The sequence below is a fragment of the Grampus griseus genome, assembly GCF_964374135.1.
Source record: "Grampus griseus genome assembly, chromosome: 1".
NCBI lineage: Eukaryota > Metazoa > Chordata > Mammalia > Artiodactyla > Delphinidae > Grampus > Grampus griseus.
In genome coordinates, this window is record NC_139017.1 from 48,812,612 (window position 1) to 48,830,588 (window position 17,977).

General features: G+C 45.6%; 1 protein-coding gene across 2 annotated transcripts in view; it reads left to right on the forward strand.

The window, feature by feature from the left end:
* Positions 1 to 17,977, forward strand: part of UCK2 (uridine-cytidine kinase 2) — a 70,711-nt gene that overhangs the window by 44,102 nt on the left and 8,632 nt on the right. For both annotated transcript variants that reach the window (XM_082652782.1, XM_082652783.1), the window contains exons 2-4: positions 8,199 to 8,358; positions 9,189 to 9,285; positions 15,956 to 16,098. In XM_082652782.1, coding sequence (XP_082508908.1) covers positions 8,199 to 8,358; positions 9,189 to 9,285; positions 15,956 to 16,098 — 400 coding nt within the window. The remainder of the gene's footprint in view (positions 1 to 8,198; positions 8,359 to 9,188; positions 9,286 to 15,955; positions 16,099 to 17,977) is intronic.

Genomic DNA, 17,977 nt, shown 5'->3' on the forward strand with positions numbered 1-17,977 from the left:
GGATCAGGAATTAAAACTGTGCTCTGTGATGACCTAGATGGGTGGGATGTGGCGGGGGAAGGAGGTCCAAGAGGGAGAGGATATATGTATACATATAGCTGATTCATTTCGTTGTACAGCAGAAACTAATACAACATCGTAAAGCAGTTATACTCCAATTTAAACACAAACACACACACACACACACACACACACACAACTGAGAGCTTTGTGAGAGCACTGTGGGGCGTTTTCATCTAGTGCTGTTTATAATCTGGTTTCCCCCTCCCAGCTGCAGCTTCCTCTATGGAGTGCTTGGCTTGCAGCACAAGTAATGTGCTAAAAGATGGGGAGGATGTTTAACTCCACTCGGACACATCAAGGTAAATACAGAGAGAGAGGCTGGCAGGTGGCACAGAGGTACCCAGTGGTCTGGGGACATTGGCCCAGGCAAAATGTTCCTCACCTCACCTTTTTTTCTTTTTGCGGTACGCGGGCCTCTCACTGCTGTGGCCTCTCCCGTTGCGGAGCACAGGCTCCGGATGCGCAGGCTCAGCGGCCATGGCTCACGGGCCCAGCCACTCCACGGCACGTGGGATCTTCCCGGACCGGGGCACGAACCCGTGTCCCCTGCATCGGCAGGCGGACTGTCAACCACTGCGCCACCAGGGAAGCCCCCTCACCTCACCTTTTAAAACTCAAAGAAATTGCTTGGCTGAGGGGATGCTTGTGGCGCCTGTGATGAATAAGGCAGCCTCTTGGCCCAGGACAGGAGAATTATTGCAGCTTTCAACAGGACATTTACACTAAGGTATACTGGGTATGTGGATGTTGACGTTAGGATTATTTAAGTTGAAAGAGACAGAAACCTTCACACAACAGGGTTTAAACAAGATAATTTACCTCATTCCTATCTTAGTTCTATGATCCTTTGAGTCTGTGGCTCCTTTATTTAGCTGCTTCACTACCCTTAGTTAGCATGATATCAATCCTACAGTGTGGCTGCCTGAGCTCCAGCCATCAAGTTTTCATTCCAGCCAACAGAAAGGAGAGAGTCAAAAGGGGACCCTTACTTTTAGGAGATTCTAGAAGCTTCCATTTCACAATTGGTCTAATTGGTCAGAACTCAGTACAATCACAAGCTGTAAGGGAGGCTGGGATATGTAGTCATGTGCGCAGCTAAAACTCGGAGGCTGAGATTTGGGTACACAGCTAGTTGTCTCTACCTGAGTATGTGATATGCTGTAGGATGGAATCAAGGCTGATGCTAAGGATGAGCAGGGCAGACTATATTTTTGAAATTCCAGGTCTGAAGGAAAAAGAACACTGTTGGGCCATCAATTCAGACATTTCCTGTGGTCATCCATTTAACCACATTCGAGTGAGCCCCCCAGGTGCCAAGCCCTGCCAGGCCCTGGGAATAAAAGCTGAGCTGAGTCATAACTGGTTCCTGTGTTCCAGGAACTCTTAGTTATTGTAAGGTAGCTATGCTCACCAACGCCTGTTAGTGATTGGATTGATCTGTGGCTACCTCTTGATGTCTAAGACCCTTTTTATCACATAACAACTTAGTGAGTTTCTGATTTAGATCTTATTTATTTGTGTGTGTGTGTGTATGTGGTGGTGGTATTGTAGTTGTAGCTAGGAGAACCCGTTTAGCAGTGCATGGGTTCTGGGGTCATCTGTGGACCCAAGGCTGGTTGGCCTTAGAGATATTCCCGGGGAAGCATTGAGTGACACCTCCCTATTGCTTCCATATAGTTGGCTTGACCAGGAATTGAGTCAGCAGATTTGAGCTCTCTTCTGTCTCAGGGCAAATTACTGGGGCTTTGGTTTTCTCATACTTGTAAATTAGAGTTTCTGAGCTGCATGGGGAGCAACCCCAGCCCCCAAAGGTGTGATGTAATGTCTGGGGGCCGTGCTGAGCACCATATAAGGTAGTGGTGTGTTTCTTTTTTCTTTCTCTCTTTTTTTCTTTTAAATTAATTAATTTATTTTGGGCTGTGTTGGGTCTGCGTTGCAGTGTGCAGACTTCTCATTGCGGTGGCTTCTCTCGTTACAGAGCACGGGCTCTAGGTGCGCAGGCTTCAGTAGTTGTGGCTCGTGGGCTCTAGAGCGCAGGCTCAGTAGTTATGGCGCACGGGCTTAGTTGCTCCACATTATGTGGGATTTTTCCGGACCCCAGGGCTTGAACCCATGTCCCCTGCATTGGCAGGCGGATTCTTAACCACTGCGCCACCAGGGAAGTTCCAGTGGTGTGTTTCTTACTTGATGATAGTGACAGGGAAAGCTACTTTTAAGAGTTCTCGAGGTGACTTGTACACAGTCCCAGAGTGACGGAGTTAGATGGGGTCTTCCTGCCTGAGGAGGCTAAGCATCTGGCCTTCTTACAGTCTTAGCTGCTGGGTGGTGCCTTCAGGGCAGGTGTTAACTGATGCCCACAACCCATTCTGAAGGGTGGGGAGGGAGTGATGAGTCAGGTGCCTCACCTGGAGCTGGCTGACTATTTTAAGCTGCGGGCTGTGTGGTTGCTAGGTTTTCCTCCATCTCAGCAGTGCTCCCTCTGATAATGAAGCAGCTCACTCTGAGCAGGACAGACAGCTTGATGCGATTCTTGCATGTTGGGCAGCATAGCCCTCAGCCTGTACTCTTCTGTAAGGTTGCGCGTGAGAGATGCCAACCCCGTCCCCTGGGGACACACCCAGCCTGAAGCCCTCTGTGGGGCTGAGCTATGTTGTTCTGAGCTGACCAGCTTGGGCTCCATCCAGGTTATGTGTTGGGGTGGTTGGTGGTTCACCCAACAAAGAGGCCACCAGAGCTCATTTGCTCTGTTTGTTTCGTTTGTTTTCCTCATTTGGCAATATTGGGATTGGACAAGAGGATCTTAAGGAAGATCTTGGAAGACACACACACACTAGAAATGGCACACTAAGATGGTGTCTAGGCTGTCTGAGCCACCTCCTATGTGAGAATCAATTTAGAGAATTGCTGTACTTCCTAAAGCAATGGGAAGTGTCCCCGAGAAGGGAGTCCGCCATATTGGTTAGCACATCTGGTGGACTGGCCTAATTATGAAGTCCAGTGTTGGCATGTTCTCGGAATTACAATGTGGGAAGGAATCTTAAAGTCATTGTGAGTTGTTCTCCATCACTGTAGTTGTTTGTGAGATTTAGTCCTACAGATTTTTCTTCAGAGAATTTTCTGGGCCCTCCAAATTTCTGGCTGCAAACAGCTGGATTCGTTGAGCATAATCCAAATTTAGTTTCCAAATACCTTGAGTGTGTGTGTGTGTGTGTGTACTTTTAGCTTCTTTTTGATATACAAATCACTTGCCTGCCTTGAGTCACATGAAATTCTATGAAAGTTGACTTTAATGATACAGTGGGACAAAACAGTATTATGTTTCTAACCAGTTCCCTCCCTGCTCTCTGGAAATGGAGTAAATTTATAGAGAGTAGTGGGGCTGATGCCAGAGCTGCTTCAGTTTGGAATTGTGAAAAGAATTGTGCCTTTGCAGTTAGAAGATCTGTGGCTTGAGATTGGGCTCCATGACCTTGAGCAAGCCATTCAGCTTGAATGAAATCTCTAAGCTTCAGTTTTCTCATTAAGGAAAAAAAAAGATAAAATAGTATCTTGTAAAAGAATTGAGATAATATCTTCAAAATGGCACAGGAGTGAAGAAATTGTAAATGACCTTCCCTGAGTCTTCTATATGATTTCTTTTTTTCCTTTTCTAAAGCTAACCTCATTGATCTTAACTTTGTATTCAGACAGCAACCCTAGCTGGCTTGTTGCTGTGTGTCCTGTCCCCCACCCCCTCTTCTTTTAAAATAGTGTAGTAGAAGTGGCAGGGACAGAAGACATTCTGGATACATCGCGCTACATGTGGAGATACGATGCAAAACTGAGTTTACCTCCAGCCCCACGGGTGGTACCAGTTTGCCTGGGAGGTGCAGCTGGAAGGAGGGTGGGCTCTGGGGTTGGACTCCTCGCTTTGGAATCCTGGCTCCACTGCCACTTGACTTGGGCAAGTCACTTCACCTCAGGCTTCACCGTAAGTAGAGTGGGTATAATAATAATGGCCAGCATACAAGGTTGTAATAAGTAAATGGGATGATTTAAAAATGTTGAGCCCAGTATCAGCACATAGCAAGAAACTGCCCCTTAAATGTGGACTCTTCTTATAATAATAATTATTATTTTTAATTGTGGTAAAATATACATAACATAAAATTTACCATCTTAAACCATGTTTAAGTGTACGTTTCAGTAGTGTTAAGTATATTCACATTGTTGGACACCCAATCTCCAGAACTTTTTCATCAGGTAACACTGAAACTATATCCGTAACACGGCTCCCCACTACCCTGCCTCCCCCAGCCCCTGGCAACCTCCATTCTACCTTCTGTTTCTATGAGTTTGACTACTCTACATACTTCCTGAGTGGGATCATATGGTACTTGTGGTTTTGTGACTATAATTATTTAATAAGTCTTAGCTCACCACAGCAATTGTGCTCTCTCCCATTTTTAGCATTCTACAAGCTCAGGATTGCCTGCCTTCTCCTCAAACCCTAGTCATTAGTGACTTACTTCCTTTCTTGAGGGAACAAGACACCTTGCACCTCCATTTCATCCTTTTGAAAAGGGTAGGGTTAGAGAAAAGGGAAATTAAAGTGAAGGAGACATAAAAGGAGGGCCTTCAGTAAGGAAAAAACCATTCACTCATTGCAGACGTCCTCTGTAGGACTTCTTCCTTCTGATTGTGTGAAGATTCAAACCTAAGCACCAGTAGAGGCAATGAACCCCTCCCCAAGTATCTGTCGCCCCGATTTAACAGTTTTAACAAGTTCCAGAAAGAAGAAAATACTAGAAAAATCTAAATTAACCTAGAGGCAAGTGTTTGTTTGTTCATGCAGTGGTGTTTATCTCCTGAGTGATAAGAGGGTTTCTTCGGCTTGGAACTTCTGACTACCTTATTTTTTTTTTTTTCTTTTGAAGCATAGTTGACTTACAGTGTCGTGTTAGTTCCAGGTGTGCAGCAAAGTGATTCACTTATACATATATCTATATCTATTTTTCAGATTCTTTTCCATTATAGGTATTACAAGATATTGAATATATATAGTTGCTTGTGCTATACAGTAAATCCTTGTCATTTGTCTATTTTATATGTAGTAGTGTATATATGTAAACCCCAAATTTATCCCACCCCCCACTTCTGACTACTTTTTTAAAAAAATAAATTTATTTATTTTATTTATATTTGTTTTGGGCTGCATTGGGTCTTTGTTGTTGCACGTAGGCTTTCTCTAGTTGTGGCGAGTGGGAACTACTCTTCATTGTGCATGCGGGCTTCTCATTGTGGTGGCTTTTCTTGTTGCAGAGCATGGGCTTTAGGCACACGGGCTTCAGTAGTTGTGGCATGCGGGCTCAGTAGTTGTGGCTCGCAGGCTCTAGAGCGCAGGCTCAGTAGTTGTGGCTCACGGGCTTAGTTGCTCCACGGCATGTGGGATCTTCCCGGACCAGGGATCAAACCCGTGTCCCCTGCATTGGCAGGCGGATTCTTAACCACTGCGCCACGAGGGAAGTCCCTGACTACTTTTAAGTTGAAGAGGAAAGGAACCAGGATTGTATGACTGTAGCCAAGTCCTTTAATTTGGTGTCCACATCTGTGAAGGGTAACACTTGTGACTTCTGGGGGTAGCTGTAATGGAACACTTGGCCTAGGGCCTGACACCTAACCAATAATCAGTTAAAATGTTAGCAGTTGGTGGTGGTGGTATGTTTGTGGAAAGAACGATCACCAGCTCAGTCCTTGAAAACATAGAGCTGAGACAAGCAGCTGTGGACCAACAAAACAGCCATCTTTACCCTCTTTCTCTTTGTTTGTTTGCTTTGTTTTGGCCACGCCACGTGGCTTTCAGGATCTTAGTTCCCCGACCAGGGATCGAACCCAGGCCCCGGCAGTGAAAGCGCTGAGTCCTAACTACTGGACCACCAGGAAATTCCCCAGCCATCCTTACTCTTCTTAGAGAGGGTGATGAGCACTAACGTTCTAGAATTGTACCTATTGTATGTTCATTAACCAATTTTATTGGCCATTGGATAGGTTCTGTCCTAGGTTGTGCCTGGGTTAAGGGAAATGATGGTTTATCTGTGAAATTAAGTAGTGTAACTTCCTTATATGCTTTTCTGGCAGTGGTGGGATTACTATTCTTCTTAAAAAAACACACATTTAATGTGTTTTAGCTACAAATAAAAAAATACCATTATTTGAATAACCTGATAGATTATATATATCTGGCTTCATGAATCACTCTTTTCATTTTTGTTCTTTGGACTTCTGGAAGGAGTTCTATCTACTAGTGAAGGCTGCAGGTATAAAAGTTGCCCTCTCATAGCCTTGAGCTAGGAAAAGGAAATTATGGGCCTATACATGTTTAAAAACTTAAAGAGGTTTTGATTGCATAGAACCTTTGATTCTGTTGTAGCATTTTCATTTTTGAATGTAGTTTAAGTCATGTGCAAGCTTTATACCTTCCTGTGATTCCTTTTTTTTCTTTCTTTTGGCACATCTGTAGTTCCAAAAATCCTAAGTAGTTTTAAATGCTTTTTTGTGTGTTAATATGCAAAAGTGTCATAAAAGTAAAATAATTTTCTAATAATTAACAGTTGAGTCAAAATATTTTTCCCCGGTCTTCCCTGATGGCGCAGTGGTTGAGAGTCTGCCTGCCGATGCAGGGGACACGGGTTCGTGCCCCGGTCCGGGAAGATCCCACATGCCACGGAGCAGCTAGGCCCGTGAGCCATGGCCGCTGAGCCTGCGCGTCCCGAGCCTGTGCTCCACAACGGGAGAGGCCACAACAGTGAGAGGCCCGCGTACCGCAAAAAAAAAAAAAAAAATTTCCCCCACAGATCCTTATAATATGGCAGTGTGTTTCACCACGTGTACAACAGGACATATTGTGCAAAATAGTTCTTTTTTTTAACAACTTTATTGGAGTATAATTCAAAATAGTTTTAGTTTGCACTGGCTAGTACAACAGGAATGACCAGTTTTCCTTATGCTTGGACAAATCAAATACATTCTTCATAAGAACTTTTAAAAGTTTCCTGGTTTTTCCCTGTAAAATCAGTTGGTAAAATAAGTTCAATAGTAAGACTTCTAAGGCTGAGCCCAAGAAACCTCTAACTGCTCATTTATTCATCGCTTGTAATTAGGTCAACCAGTTCCATAGGGGGCTTGAGTTACAGCTTCTAGAGGTTTTGTAATGTAGACATTCTTATTTTTCAATTAATCTTTGTATCAAATGAAAAAAAAAGAAAAGAGTTATTTGGTAAATACAATCTTTCACTATCTCATTCTTTGGAATGCGCTTGCTTTTATACTTTTCCTTTTACAAAGAGCGTATGTTATTGGAGAGAAAAGGAGTCAGATATGTGTATTACTAGCACCACAATACAAAGCATGTAGGTTTGAGTTCATCTGGAACTGGCGTCCCTACTCTTAGTTGGGATACCCCTAGGTTGTTTCAGGTATTGGTGATGTTTATGTCTCCAGCTCTAAAAGCGGGGGCACACATCTGTGACAAGGCTGTCTGGGGTACTATGAGGGCGATGATGTCCACGGCTCTGGACCAGAGCAAAAGAAACCAACAGAAGTAGGATGGAAACCATGACCTTGGCCTTACTGCCAACCAGTCAGGCTCTCTGCTATGAGATTCCTTTGACATAAAGAGATGTGCAGGGGCTGTGAGATGTCTAGCAAATGCCCAGGCACTTCATGACCCAGAGGCCCTTGGGCCCATCAGCACAGCCTCAATGTGCCCTTTCCCCACTTTCTGCTGTCTTTTTTGTGTATCTATACCAGGGTGTAAGCAACGAAGAATAAAATAGTGTCACCTTTTATTAGTAGCTTTGGGGAAGGCTTTTTGGGGAAGGCTTTATGGAAGAGGAGTTAGAGATTACGGCCCTCCTTCCCCTGCCTTCACTGTGGATACCTGAGTGTAGTAAATTGTGTTAAGGAAAGAGAGGAAGAGACTTTTGGGGCCCCCGAATTCCTTCTCAGCGGACGTTTCCTCCCTTCCCCTAATGCATCATCCAAGATATGGTAGCCTTTGGGTTCTTCTTTCCAAAGGCCTCCTTGCTCAGGGCACACACATCAGCTCAGTGACTGGACCTCCCTTATTCCGTGGTGTTCCCTTTCTTTCCTTACAGTCTTCCGTTTGTGCTAAGATTGTGCAGCTCCTGGGACAGAATGAGGTGGATTATCGCCAGAAGCAGGTGGTCATCCTGAGCCAGGATAGCTTCTACCGTGTCCTCACTTCAGAGCAGAAGGCCAAAGCCTTGAAGGGCCAGTTCAATTTTGATCACCCGGGTGAGTTGGGGCATTGAAGGGGCGTGGGGGGGGGATCGGTTGAAGAAGTTACTTAACCTCTCTGTTTCCCGTCCATAAAATGGAGGACTGTTAGGTACCTTGCGGGGTTGCGGTGGGGCTTATAGGAAAGAAGCGCTTTGCAACGCATCCTCTGGTGCTTGGCGCCTTAAATACTGATCGAATCTGTGTCTGAACAAGGGCGACTCTTGGAGAAGCCTATTCCTCAGGGTGGGCCAGACACAGGCTAGCGCACACACAGCTGGTTCTCCCGCCTCCTGCTCTGCAGCAGCCTGTGTCACACCCTCCCGCCAGCACCCAGCACGTGCGTGTACATGGCTCGTGTGTTAAACTCACCGACTGGCAGAGAGTGGGGTGGAGGGTCCAGGATGGCTGCCTGAATGTCTTTGGCCCTGACAGTCCCAGATGAGCACACTCGCCCTTCAGCTGGTTTGGAGTTCTTATAACTGTGAGAGTCAAAACTTGGTGTGATGCCTGCTGCAGTGCCCTAGTTGTGAGTATGCTTTCCAGGTTATCATATGCTGCCGGGTTTAGAGGGAGGACAGAGATGTCTGAGGCCAGAGACGGAATGGCAAGCCAAAAAAAAAAAAAAGAATCCACTTTTCAGAACTCATTTATACACTTTGGTTTGAGATGCAGGGAATTGGCATTCTGCTTTAGGTAGAAATCTGGCTTTTTTGTGGGGAGGGGATGCTTCTCTAGGGTGTGATACACGTATGTGAAATAATAGGTTTCTAGGGATGCCCTGTTCATCACTATAGGAGAAATCATTTTACAATTAAGAAACATCTTAATAGTTTGATTTCCTTCAGATGCCTTTGACAATGAACTCATCTTCAAGACACTCAAAGAAATCACCGAAGGGAAAACAGTCCAGATTCCTGTGTATGACTTTGTCTCCCATTCCCGGTAAGTGAGCTGCTCTGGGCTGGGGATTGTTATCTGTTGCTCCCCAGAGGGTCCCCAGAAGTTCCAGGCTTCTTCACGCCGCCCCCATGTGTCTGGTGCCCAGTGCAGCCTGTCAGTGACAGGGCGGTGGCGTCAGCATACCTGTAGGTGCACGGGGTCAGGAATTCATCCAGGTGCTTCCTGGAACAGTCCCATCGTGATCATCATGCTTTGTTAACTCTGAAGGGTTAGATTTGTGAATTTGGACTCAGGTGAGGGACTGCACATTCGTCCTCATCCACATGCCCAAGCTGTTGTTCCTGGAACAAATGCAAGGGGGTGTGGTAGAGGAAAAACAGGAAGAAGAAGAAAAGAAGCTGTTCTTTCTGCTCTCCTGGATTACTTGGGATCGAGCTGTGTGGGGAGGTGTGAGGGCACTGGGGTCACCAAAGACTAGACCCACCAGAGAGCTTCTCAATCACGTCAGACCTGTCCTTTCCATTTGTCGATTCTCATGCTCCTAATAGAATAGCAGAGTGACTTGACCTCCATCACAGCCTCCTTCCCTCTTGAGTGGTGGGAAGGGGCTTCTGGAGGACTTCCCTCCTGCTAGCCAGACCCCAAGCTCTTTCAGAGCTACACAGAGCTCTTTGCTCACTTTGTCTCCTTCGGGGGACCTCCCAGGCACATTCGACACTTGTAAATGTTGTGTCACATCACGTGTAGCTCCTTAGTAGTGGCTCAGTAAGTGTTTTTAGCTCTGGGATCTTTTGAAAGTTTCTCCCTCCCGCTTTTCATTTTCCTTCTTGGTTTCTTTATCCCACTCTCTCTTGAGTTGAGTTTTTAAAAATGGGAAATTAGATTTCATACCAAATATTTCTATAATTAAAAACAAATGTTTCTATCATTAAAATGTTTCTACTACCAAATGTTTACTACCAAATGTTTCTATAATTAAAAGCCCAATCTTCATCTCCCTGTGTGTTCCTTTAGGACACATCTCAGCCTTTAATGCAGTTAGCTCACATGTTCTGTGCTCTTCTCATGAACTTTCTCAGAACTTGAGGGTGTGGCAAAGATTGGGTTGGAGGAGGAGGAAAGAGCACATTGTGATGGAAAGCCAGGCTGCTTTGGTTCTCACCTTCATCCCTCACCAGTAGCTGTTGAAGTACTTCCTACTATGGACCCGATTCTGCTGTGCAGGACATTCAGAGAACAAGATATGCCTCCTATATCAAACCTCTCCAGACTATGCAGGAATAAAGGGGCGCTTAGAATAGGGAACTGGAGCTAACATGAATAACGAGGGGGCTGGGAGAGCAAAGATCTGGGAGGCCGCAGCCGGAGAATCAGAGAAATTCGTCCCCAATGGTGGCAGCCTGAGCTGCCATCTGGAGAAGAAGCTAGGTTCATGCAAAGTCCAAGAATCCGCTGCATCCATCCGGGCCCACAGCCTCTGAATGGGAACTTATGGAGTGTCTGCAGTTTCCTTGTCTAGCTTTATGGTCTCCTAAAAATTACAGCTTTTGTTTCACTTTCATCTTCTTTTTTAATTTAATTTTAAACCTTTATTTTATTCAAGTATAGCTGATTTACAGTGTTGTGGTAATCACTTTCATCTTCTGAGTTTCCCATTGGTAAAGTAGCTGGGACCATGTAGGGAAAGGGATTCTGGGAATTGTAGTTTCTAGCCTTGGGGGAGTGGTGGTGATGTCAAGTTGACAAGAGACAGTCTAGCCCACCACCTCTCAGGTCCTGGGCAGGGTACTGCTACAGAATTCAGCCTGACGACTGAGGCAAGGGGATGTGGAGCAGTAGGAGGGAGGAAGGGCTGGAGTATTTAGTGCAGGTTGTGTAAAGGAGATGATATTTAAGCTGTGCATTGGAAAGCATGAGAAGCTGTTGGGAAAGGGATTTCCAAGGTGATGGGTAGGTAGACATTTCAGGGGCCAGCTTGGTGGGGGATTGCAGTAGGTTAGGTGTAGAGGGATGGGGGTCAGTGTGTGGGAGGAGCGGCGGGAGGTGGGGAGGCTGGGAGGCAGGCAGGCCTCAGATCAGGAAGGACCATGGATGGACCCCAGGGCCAGAGGCTAAACGTGTTGGCAGTAGGGAGCCATAGATGGCAGTTATGTAGGAATGGAGAGGTCAGTCTTGTGGCAGGAACGAGGATTCACAATGCTGTTTAGGAAGCCGTTGGAGTGGCCCAGGTGAGAGACTGATACAGGCCCGATGGAAGGGAGTGGAGTGAGGGCAGTTGGCAGGAGTCAGGGCCTGACCAGTGTAGTCGGGGGGCAGGGGGTGAAGATGAGTACCTTGTGCAGCACGAGCTCCATCAAGTTCACGTATTAACAACAAAAAAAAACCCTGCAGAGTTGCCTGTCCAGGTGTGTTTGACTTTTTTCTCCAGATTCCCCTCTCATACCTTTTATTTTAAAATCCTGTTCTTTAGTGGCCCAGCGCCCATCTCTTGCATGAAGCTTTGTGACCACCTAAGACCACAGCAGTCCCCCGCAACTCTTAAGAGCCACTTGTGAGGGACCCAGCTGTCCAGGGTTAACTGATCCCATCCCAGCCATGGGTCTTTCTTGGTGACCACAAACAAATGTTGGGCTACAACTGAGAAGTCACCTATTCTCTGTAAATACCTTTCTCTGGTCTTCCCCTTCTTTATCGTAAGGAATGATTGTCAAATGAGAAGGTTGGGCTAGGTAATCCCAAATTTGGTAATCCCAGATGCTCTAATACTCCAGGTTTATGTGAACCTCCCAGCCCATCTCTAAACTCCTAAACAGAATATTGCACCATAGGTTCCTGGTGCATCCTGGGCTAGTAGGTGCTCAATAAATGTTGTTTTTAGCTCTAGGCTATTTCTAAATGTTCTCCCACCTAGACCTACATGTGGACTTGGGGAGTGATTGATTTCAACTTTTGGGGGCACCACCCACAGAGCAGGCAGTTTGGTTCTCCTTACTGTCCCAGGATTGAAGAGGCATGACTGTTGAGTTGGAAAACCACCTGTTCCTTTTTAGTGTTTATCAGTTAGGCAAGCTGATCAGCACTGCCAGACAGTGTCAGTCTGGGTAAATTAGCACGGTCATTGCACTCACTCTGTGTATTCCAGATGGAACCCTAGGAATCCCACACACGTTTTGTTTCCCGGCAGAGCCTTTCTGCCCTCTTCTTGGCCCAGGGCAGCTGCCTAGAGTGACTCATTATTTCACTCACTCATTGATCCTTTTTTCTATCCATCTTGCTTCTGAACTCTGCCCAGTTTGGTTCCTTATCGTAAACCACAATGAGCACCCTGTTTTCCAGTACCTGACATTCTTCTAGGGTTGGCGTGTCTCAACCCTGGCTGCACAGTAGACATACCTGGGAGCTTTTTTAAAAAAGGGCTGAAATCTTGTCATTTGCGACAACGTGGGTGGACTTAGAGGGTATTATGCTAAGTGAAATCAGTCAGACAGAGAAAGACAAATACTGTATGATTTCATGTATTATGTGGAATCTAAAAACAAATGAACAAACAAGAAAACAGAAACAGCGTCATAGATACAGAGAACAAACGGGTGGTTGCCAAAGGGGAAGGGGGGGGTAAGGGAAGAAGAAATGGTGAGGGAGATTAGGAGGTACAGACTTCCAGCTACGAAATAAATGAATCACAGGTATGAAGTGTACGGTGTGGGGAATATACTCAATAATAATAATGTAATATCTTTGTGTGGTGACAGATGACAACTAGACTTAGCATGGTAATGATTTGGAAATGTATAGAAATATGAAATCACTGTGTTGTGTACCAGCAACTAACGTAGTATTGTATGTCAATTATACTTCAAAAAACAAATTCATAGAAAAAGAGATCAAACTTATTGATACCAGTGTGGGGAGTTTGAGGAGGTGGGGAAATGGGGAGATGGGCTTGCAGGGGGAGGGAGAACTAGATAATCAAAAGGTACATACTCTAGTTATAAGATAAATAAGTACTAGGGATGTAACGTACAACATGATAAAGATAATCACTGTTGTACGTTATGTATGAAAGTTAAGAGACTAAATCCTGAGTTCCTTCACAAAAAAGTTTTCTATTTCTTTAATATTTCTTTTAATGTTTCTTTAAATATTTCATTTATATGAGATGACAGATGTTCACTGAACATTATTACCATTATTGTGGTAATCATTTCATGATGTATGTAAGTCAAATCATTATGTTGTACACCTTAAACTTACACAGTGCTTTATGTCAATTATATCTCAATGAAACTGGGAGAAGAAAATGTAAATTTTTAAAAAAAAGAAAAAATTAAAAATAATGTATCAAATATGGAAAAAGAACAAACATTGCTTCTAGAAACGGAAAACACAACGGCACATTTTTAAAACTCAGTAGACGTATTTAGCAGCAAAATGGACCTAAAAAACCCCAATTCAAACACTAGGGGATTGATCTGAAGAAATCATTCATTAATGCATTAAGGAAAGAAGAAGACAGAAAAAAACCAGAAAAGAGATTAAGAGACATAAACGACAGTGAAAAGACCTGAAAAGTATTTAATCAGGAGGAAAGGAAAGAGAATAAAGGCAATATCTGAAGAGACAGTAGCTTAATTTTCCCCAGAACTAATGAAACTCACTAAATCCATAGATTCAAGAAACGCAACAAATTCCCAAGCAGGATAAATAAAAATAAATACACAAGTGAGTTCTACTCTTTGGAATTGGTTAATATTCCATTGTGACCTAACAGTTAATTTTTGTGCCTGCTGCAGTTGTATTTCAAAGTTTTGTACAAAGTTGTGTGCACGCACAAACACATACATGATTGCTAATTGTGTTATTCATACTTTCCATTTCCTTCTTTATTGCTATTTCATCTGTCAGTTTCTAAAATACAGAAGTTAGGCGTCTCTCCAATACCAACGTGGATGCAGTTTCTCCTGGTATTTTTATCCGCTCAGTATACTTCGAACCTCTGCTGTTAAGTAAATAAAGTTTCATGACTTTAAAAAAAAAAAAAGAAAAGAAATACCTGGGGAGCTTTTAAAAAATATCGATGCTCTAGCTCCACCCCAGACTAATGAAGTCAGAGCCCCAGGGGAGTCGGGTCCAGGTATAAATATTTTTAAAAGCTCCCCAGATGATTCTGTGTGCATCCAGAGTTAATACCGCCATCCTAGAGAGTCTCCTAATTGCACTAACCTGGTGCTTTTCTGCTGTCTTTCATGCTCCCTATTCTGCCACCTTGGTAGTTGCTCCAACAGTGCTGCCTTAGAATTTAGACAAGAACCCAGGGGACTGAGCCAATAAAGAATCAAAGCAAGTTTATGGGAGGGAAGTCCCTACTCAGTGGCCAGCTGCTGCTGACTTCACTGTGTTTGCACAGATAAAACCTATAATCTTAAGGAACTTTTGAAACAACTGTGTGGTTTTCTTCACAAACGTCTGCTAGTTAGGGTGAGTGGTAAACCTTGCAGTGGCGTCATTACTTCCCTTTTCATGAATTTTGAGGTGAAGTGCAAGGTGGTTTTCCGACAGAAGCGAAAAACAAGATTGCAGTGAAAGTTGAGACAGGGCGGAGCTGGACCCCCAGTTATCCATTTGGTTTCACTCCCCTGGCTTTTGAAAAGTCGTGTTTACAGTAGTATCTGCCTTGGGCTTCCCAATCCTGTGGGGAGATGGATGAGGTAATGTATGTCCCTGCTTTATTTATTTATATTTATTAATTTATTTATTTTGCGGTACGCGGGCCTCTCACTGCCGTGGTCCCTCCCGTTGCGGAGCACAGGCTCCGGACGCGCAGGCTCAGCGGCCATGGCTCACGGGCCCAGCTGCTCCGCGGCATGTGGGATCTTCCTGGACTGGGGCACGAACCCGTGTCCCCTGCATCGGCAGGCAGACTCTCAACCACTGCGCCACCAGGGAAGCCCGTCCCTGCTTTATTGATAAGGAAGACAGTTGTAGGAGCTGGGCAGAGCCAACCCTGGCAGGACTGGGACTCTTTCCTTCCACAGAAATCCTTTCCCCTTCCCACCCTCTTACCTAAAGTTTTCTTTTCCCCTCCCTCCATCTGCCCCTTCCTTCTTCCTCCCAGTTGCCTCAGCACTGGGGGAGGGGGTGGACTTGTTGGCAGAAAACTGTGAGTTTCTGTTTTTGAAAGTTCAGAGTGTTAGGTTCCATAAATGCCAGGACTGAGAGCATTCCTGGAGACGCCTTCGGAGGGGGAAAAAAAAAGTGATCACATCTTCTTTTGTCTGTCTTTATTCTTCATTCAACAGCAGGTTTTTTTTGTTTTTTTGACCGCGCTGTGTGGCATGTGGGATCTTAGTTCCCCGCCCAGGGACCGAACCTGCGTGTCCTGCATTGGAAGCGCAGAGTCTTAACCACTGGACCGCCAGGGAGGTCCCAACAGCAGGTTTTTTATTCCAAGGAGAAGGATGTCTACCCATCTGCTTTATGGCGGAAGCTCAGAAGAACTGGTCACAGGAGACCTTTGCTGCAGCCGTCCTGGCCCTCATTCTTGGGTCTTCCGTGGTGGTCTGAGGGCTCTGTAAGGTTGTGTTAGCTAAACCCTCTCAGTGCCCTTTCAGTCAAGGGGCTAGGACCCCAGACTCCCAGACAGCTTCTCTTGTTTCCTCCTCCCGGGCTCCCCCTACCTGGCTCGGCCCATCATCTGCTCTGTGCTTTGCAGGAAGGAGGAGACGGTTACTGTCTACCCCGCAGATGTGGTGCTCTTCGAAGGGATCCTGGCCTTCTACTCCCAGGAAGTGCGAGACCTGTTCCAGATGAAGCTTTTCGTGGACACAGATGCGGACACCCGGCTCTCCCGCAGAGGTGCGTTCCAAAAGCCTCAGATGGCCCTGTCGGTGGCCTGTGACAGGCCCCTGCCCTCCCCGATTCTGGGCCCCGTGCCTTCCCCGAGGCAGCCTTGTGCAAGGCTGCCTCGTGGCTGCATGGCCCAGCCCAACTGAGTCAGTCTAGCCCCAGGGATGTCCTGTTGCCCAAACATTTGGTGACATTTGAGAAGGGATTAGTCACTTACTGTTTCAGATGACGAAAAGCTTGTGAGGTCACAGAGATGACATAAGAAGTTCACGTTTTGGTTTTGCTGGGGAAAAGTTTGGTTAAGTGCTCAGTTCCTTATGATTTACCCACAGGTGTCATAATCAAGATGGGAACTCACTGTAGGAAATCTGGGGGGTGGGCAGGAACACCCTCTGCCTGCAACTCTGGGCAGCTGGTCCCACCTGCCCGCTTCTTTCGCCCTTTGCTTTCCGGAAAGTTCTGTGGAGGTTTGGTCACTCTGTCCACCCAGCTCGGGAGCAAAGTCAGTTGTTCTCTCTGCAGGCCTTCCTTCCACGAGTGCTGAAGACACCAAACTGCTTGCTGGTGGGAGAGCGGAGCCTGTGAATTCAGCTCTGCGGCACACGAAGCAGAGGGCTTGCTTCTACCAGAGAGCTTGGGGGGCTTTGTGGGGGAAGTGGGTTCTGGACTTGGATGTGGCGGGGTGATGGCCTAGGCAGCCCAGGAAGGCATATACCTCAAACAGAGACACCATGGCTCGTTAGGACTGTCTTGCTGATCTGGACAACAGGTAGGGCTGTCGCCCGTGGGTGGTGTGAGGGGGAATGGAGAGTTGGGGAGAGATGAGAAAGGTTCCTAGCAGAGTTAGAGCTGACCGGACCCCAGCCAAGGCAGCGGGGTGTGGGTGACTGAGGAGAGGGATGAAAGCTGACTTAAGGTTTGAGTCCCCATCGTGCGGAAGAGGAGTGACACAGGAAACGCCAGGGTTAGCTCCTAGTCGCAGAGCAAGTCATTGGCAGAGTCAGATTTCATAAGCTGCAGCCCGGAGCCTTCTGACCTCAAAGTCTGTGAAGTTTCCTCTTTTCCGGTTCATGAAACAGATTTTTAGTTTATCCAGTTCAGTACTCTTGTCACAAGAACTATAAGTGGAAATGGCAGAATCTAGAGAAATGACTCCCTGGGTTTTACCCTCCTAAGAAGTAATAGGAGTCACACTCTTTTAAGTCAGGGGACCTGTACTTCCCCTCCCCGGTGGTGTCGGGCCGTGGGAGTAACCTGATAGAGAAAAGGAGAATTCTAGTCCCAGCAGAGCCCCTTGCTAGCTTTGTGACTTTGGTGCCTCTTGTGACCTCCCAGGCATGGGTTTTTTTTTATTTAAATGGGTAATATGAAGGAGACAGGCCTGTTTTTTAGGGTTACACAGGCCAGGTAAGAATTGCATGATCTTTTTTGACAGATAATTGAGGCTTGAGCCTGACAATTGCTTATGCATCTGCCCCAGGGTCTGGTTTATCACCTTCATCCACAAACCCAGGTCCTACCTAGGCTGATCTGCTCGGATGTCCATATTAGCTTGCCAAATTTGGGAGGCATCACTGGGGGGAAAATTGGAGTCAGATGAACTGGACATTATTTAAATCCTGGTTTCACCATTGAGTAGATGTGTGACCTTGGGCAGATTATGGGGGTTTTTTTTGTTTTTTTTTTTTACATCTTTATTGGAGTATAATTGCTTTACAATGGTGTGTTAGTTTCTGCTGTATAACAAAGTGAATCAGTTATACATATACATATGTTCCCACATCTCTTCCCCAGATTATGTTTTAATCTCTTTGTACCTTATTTTCCTATTGGTTGATCATGTAAGGATTAGTTAGTACTCCTGGGATAGTTGTGCCGATCAGAGGTA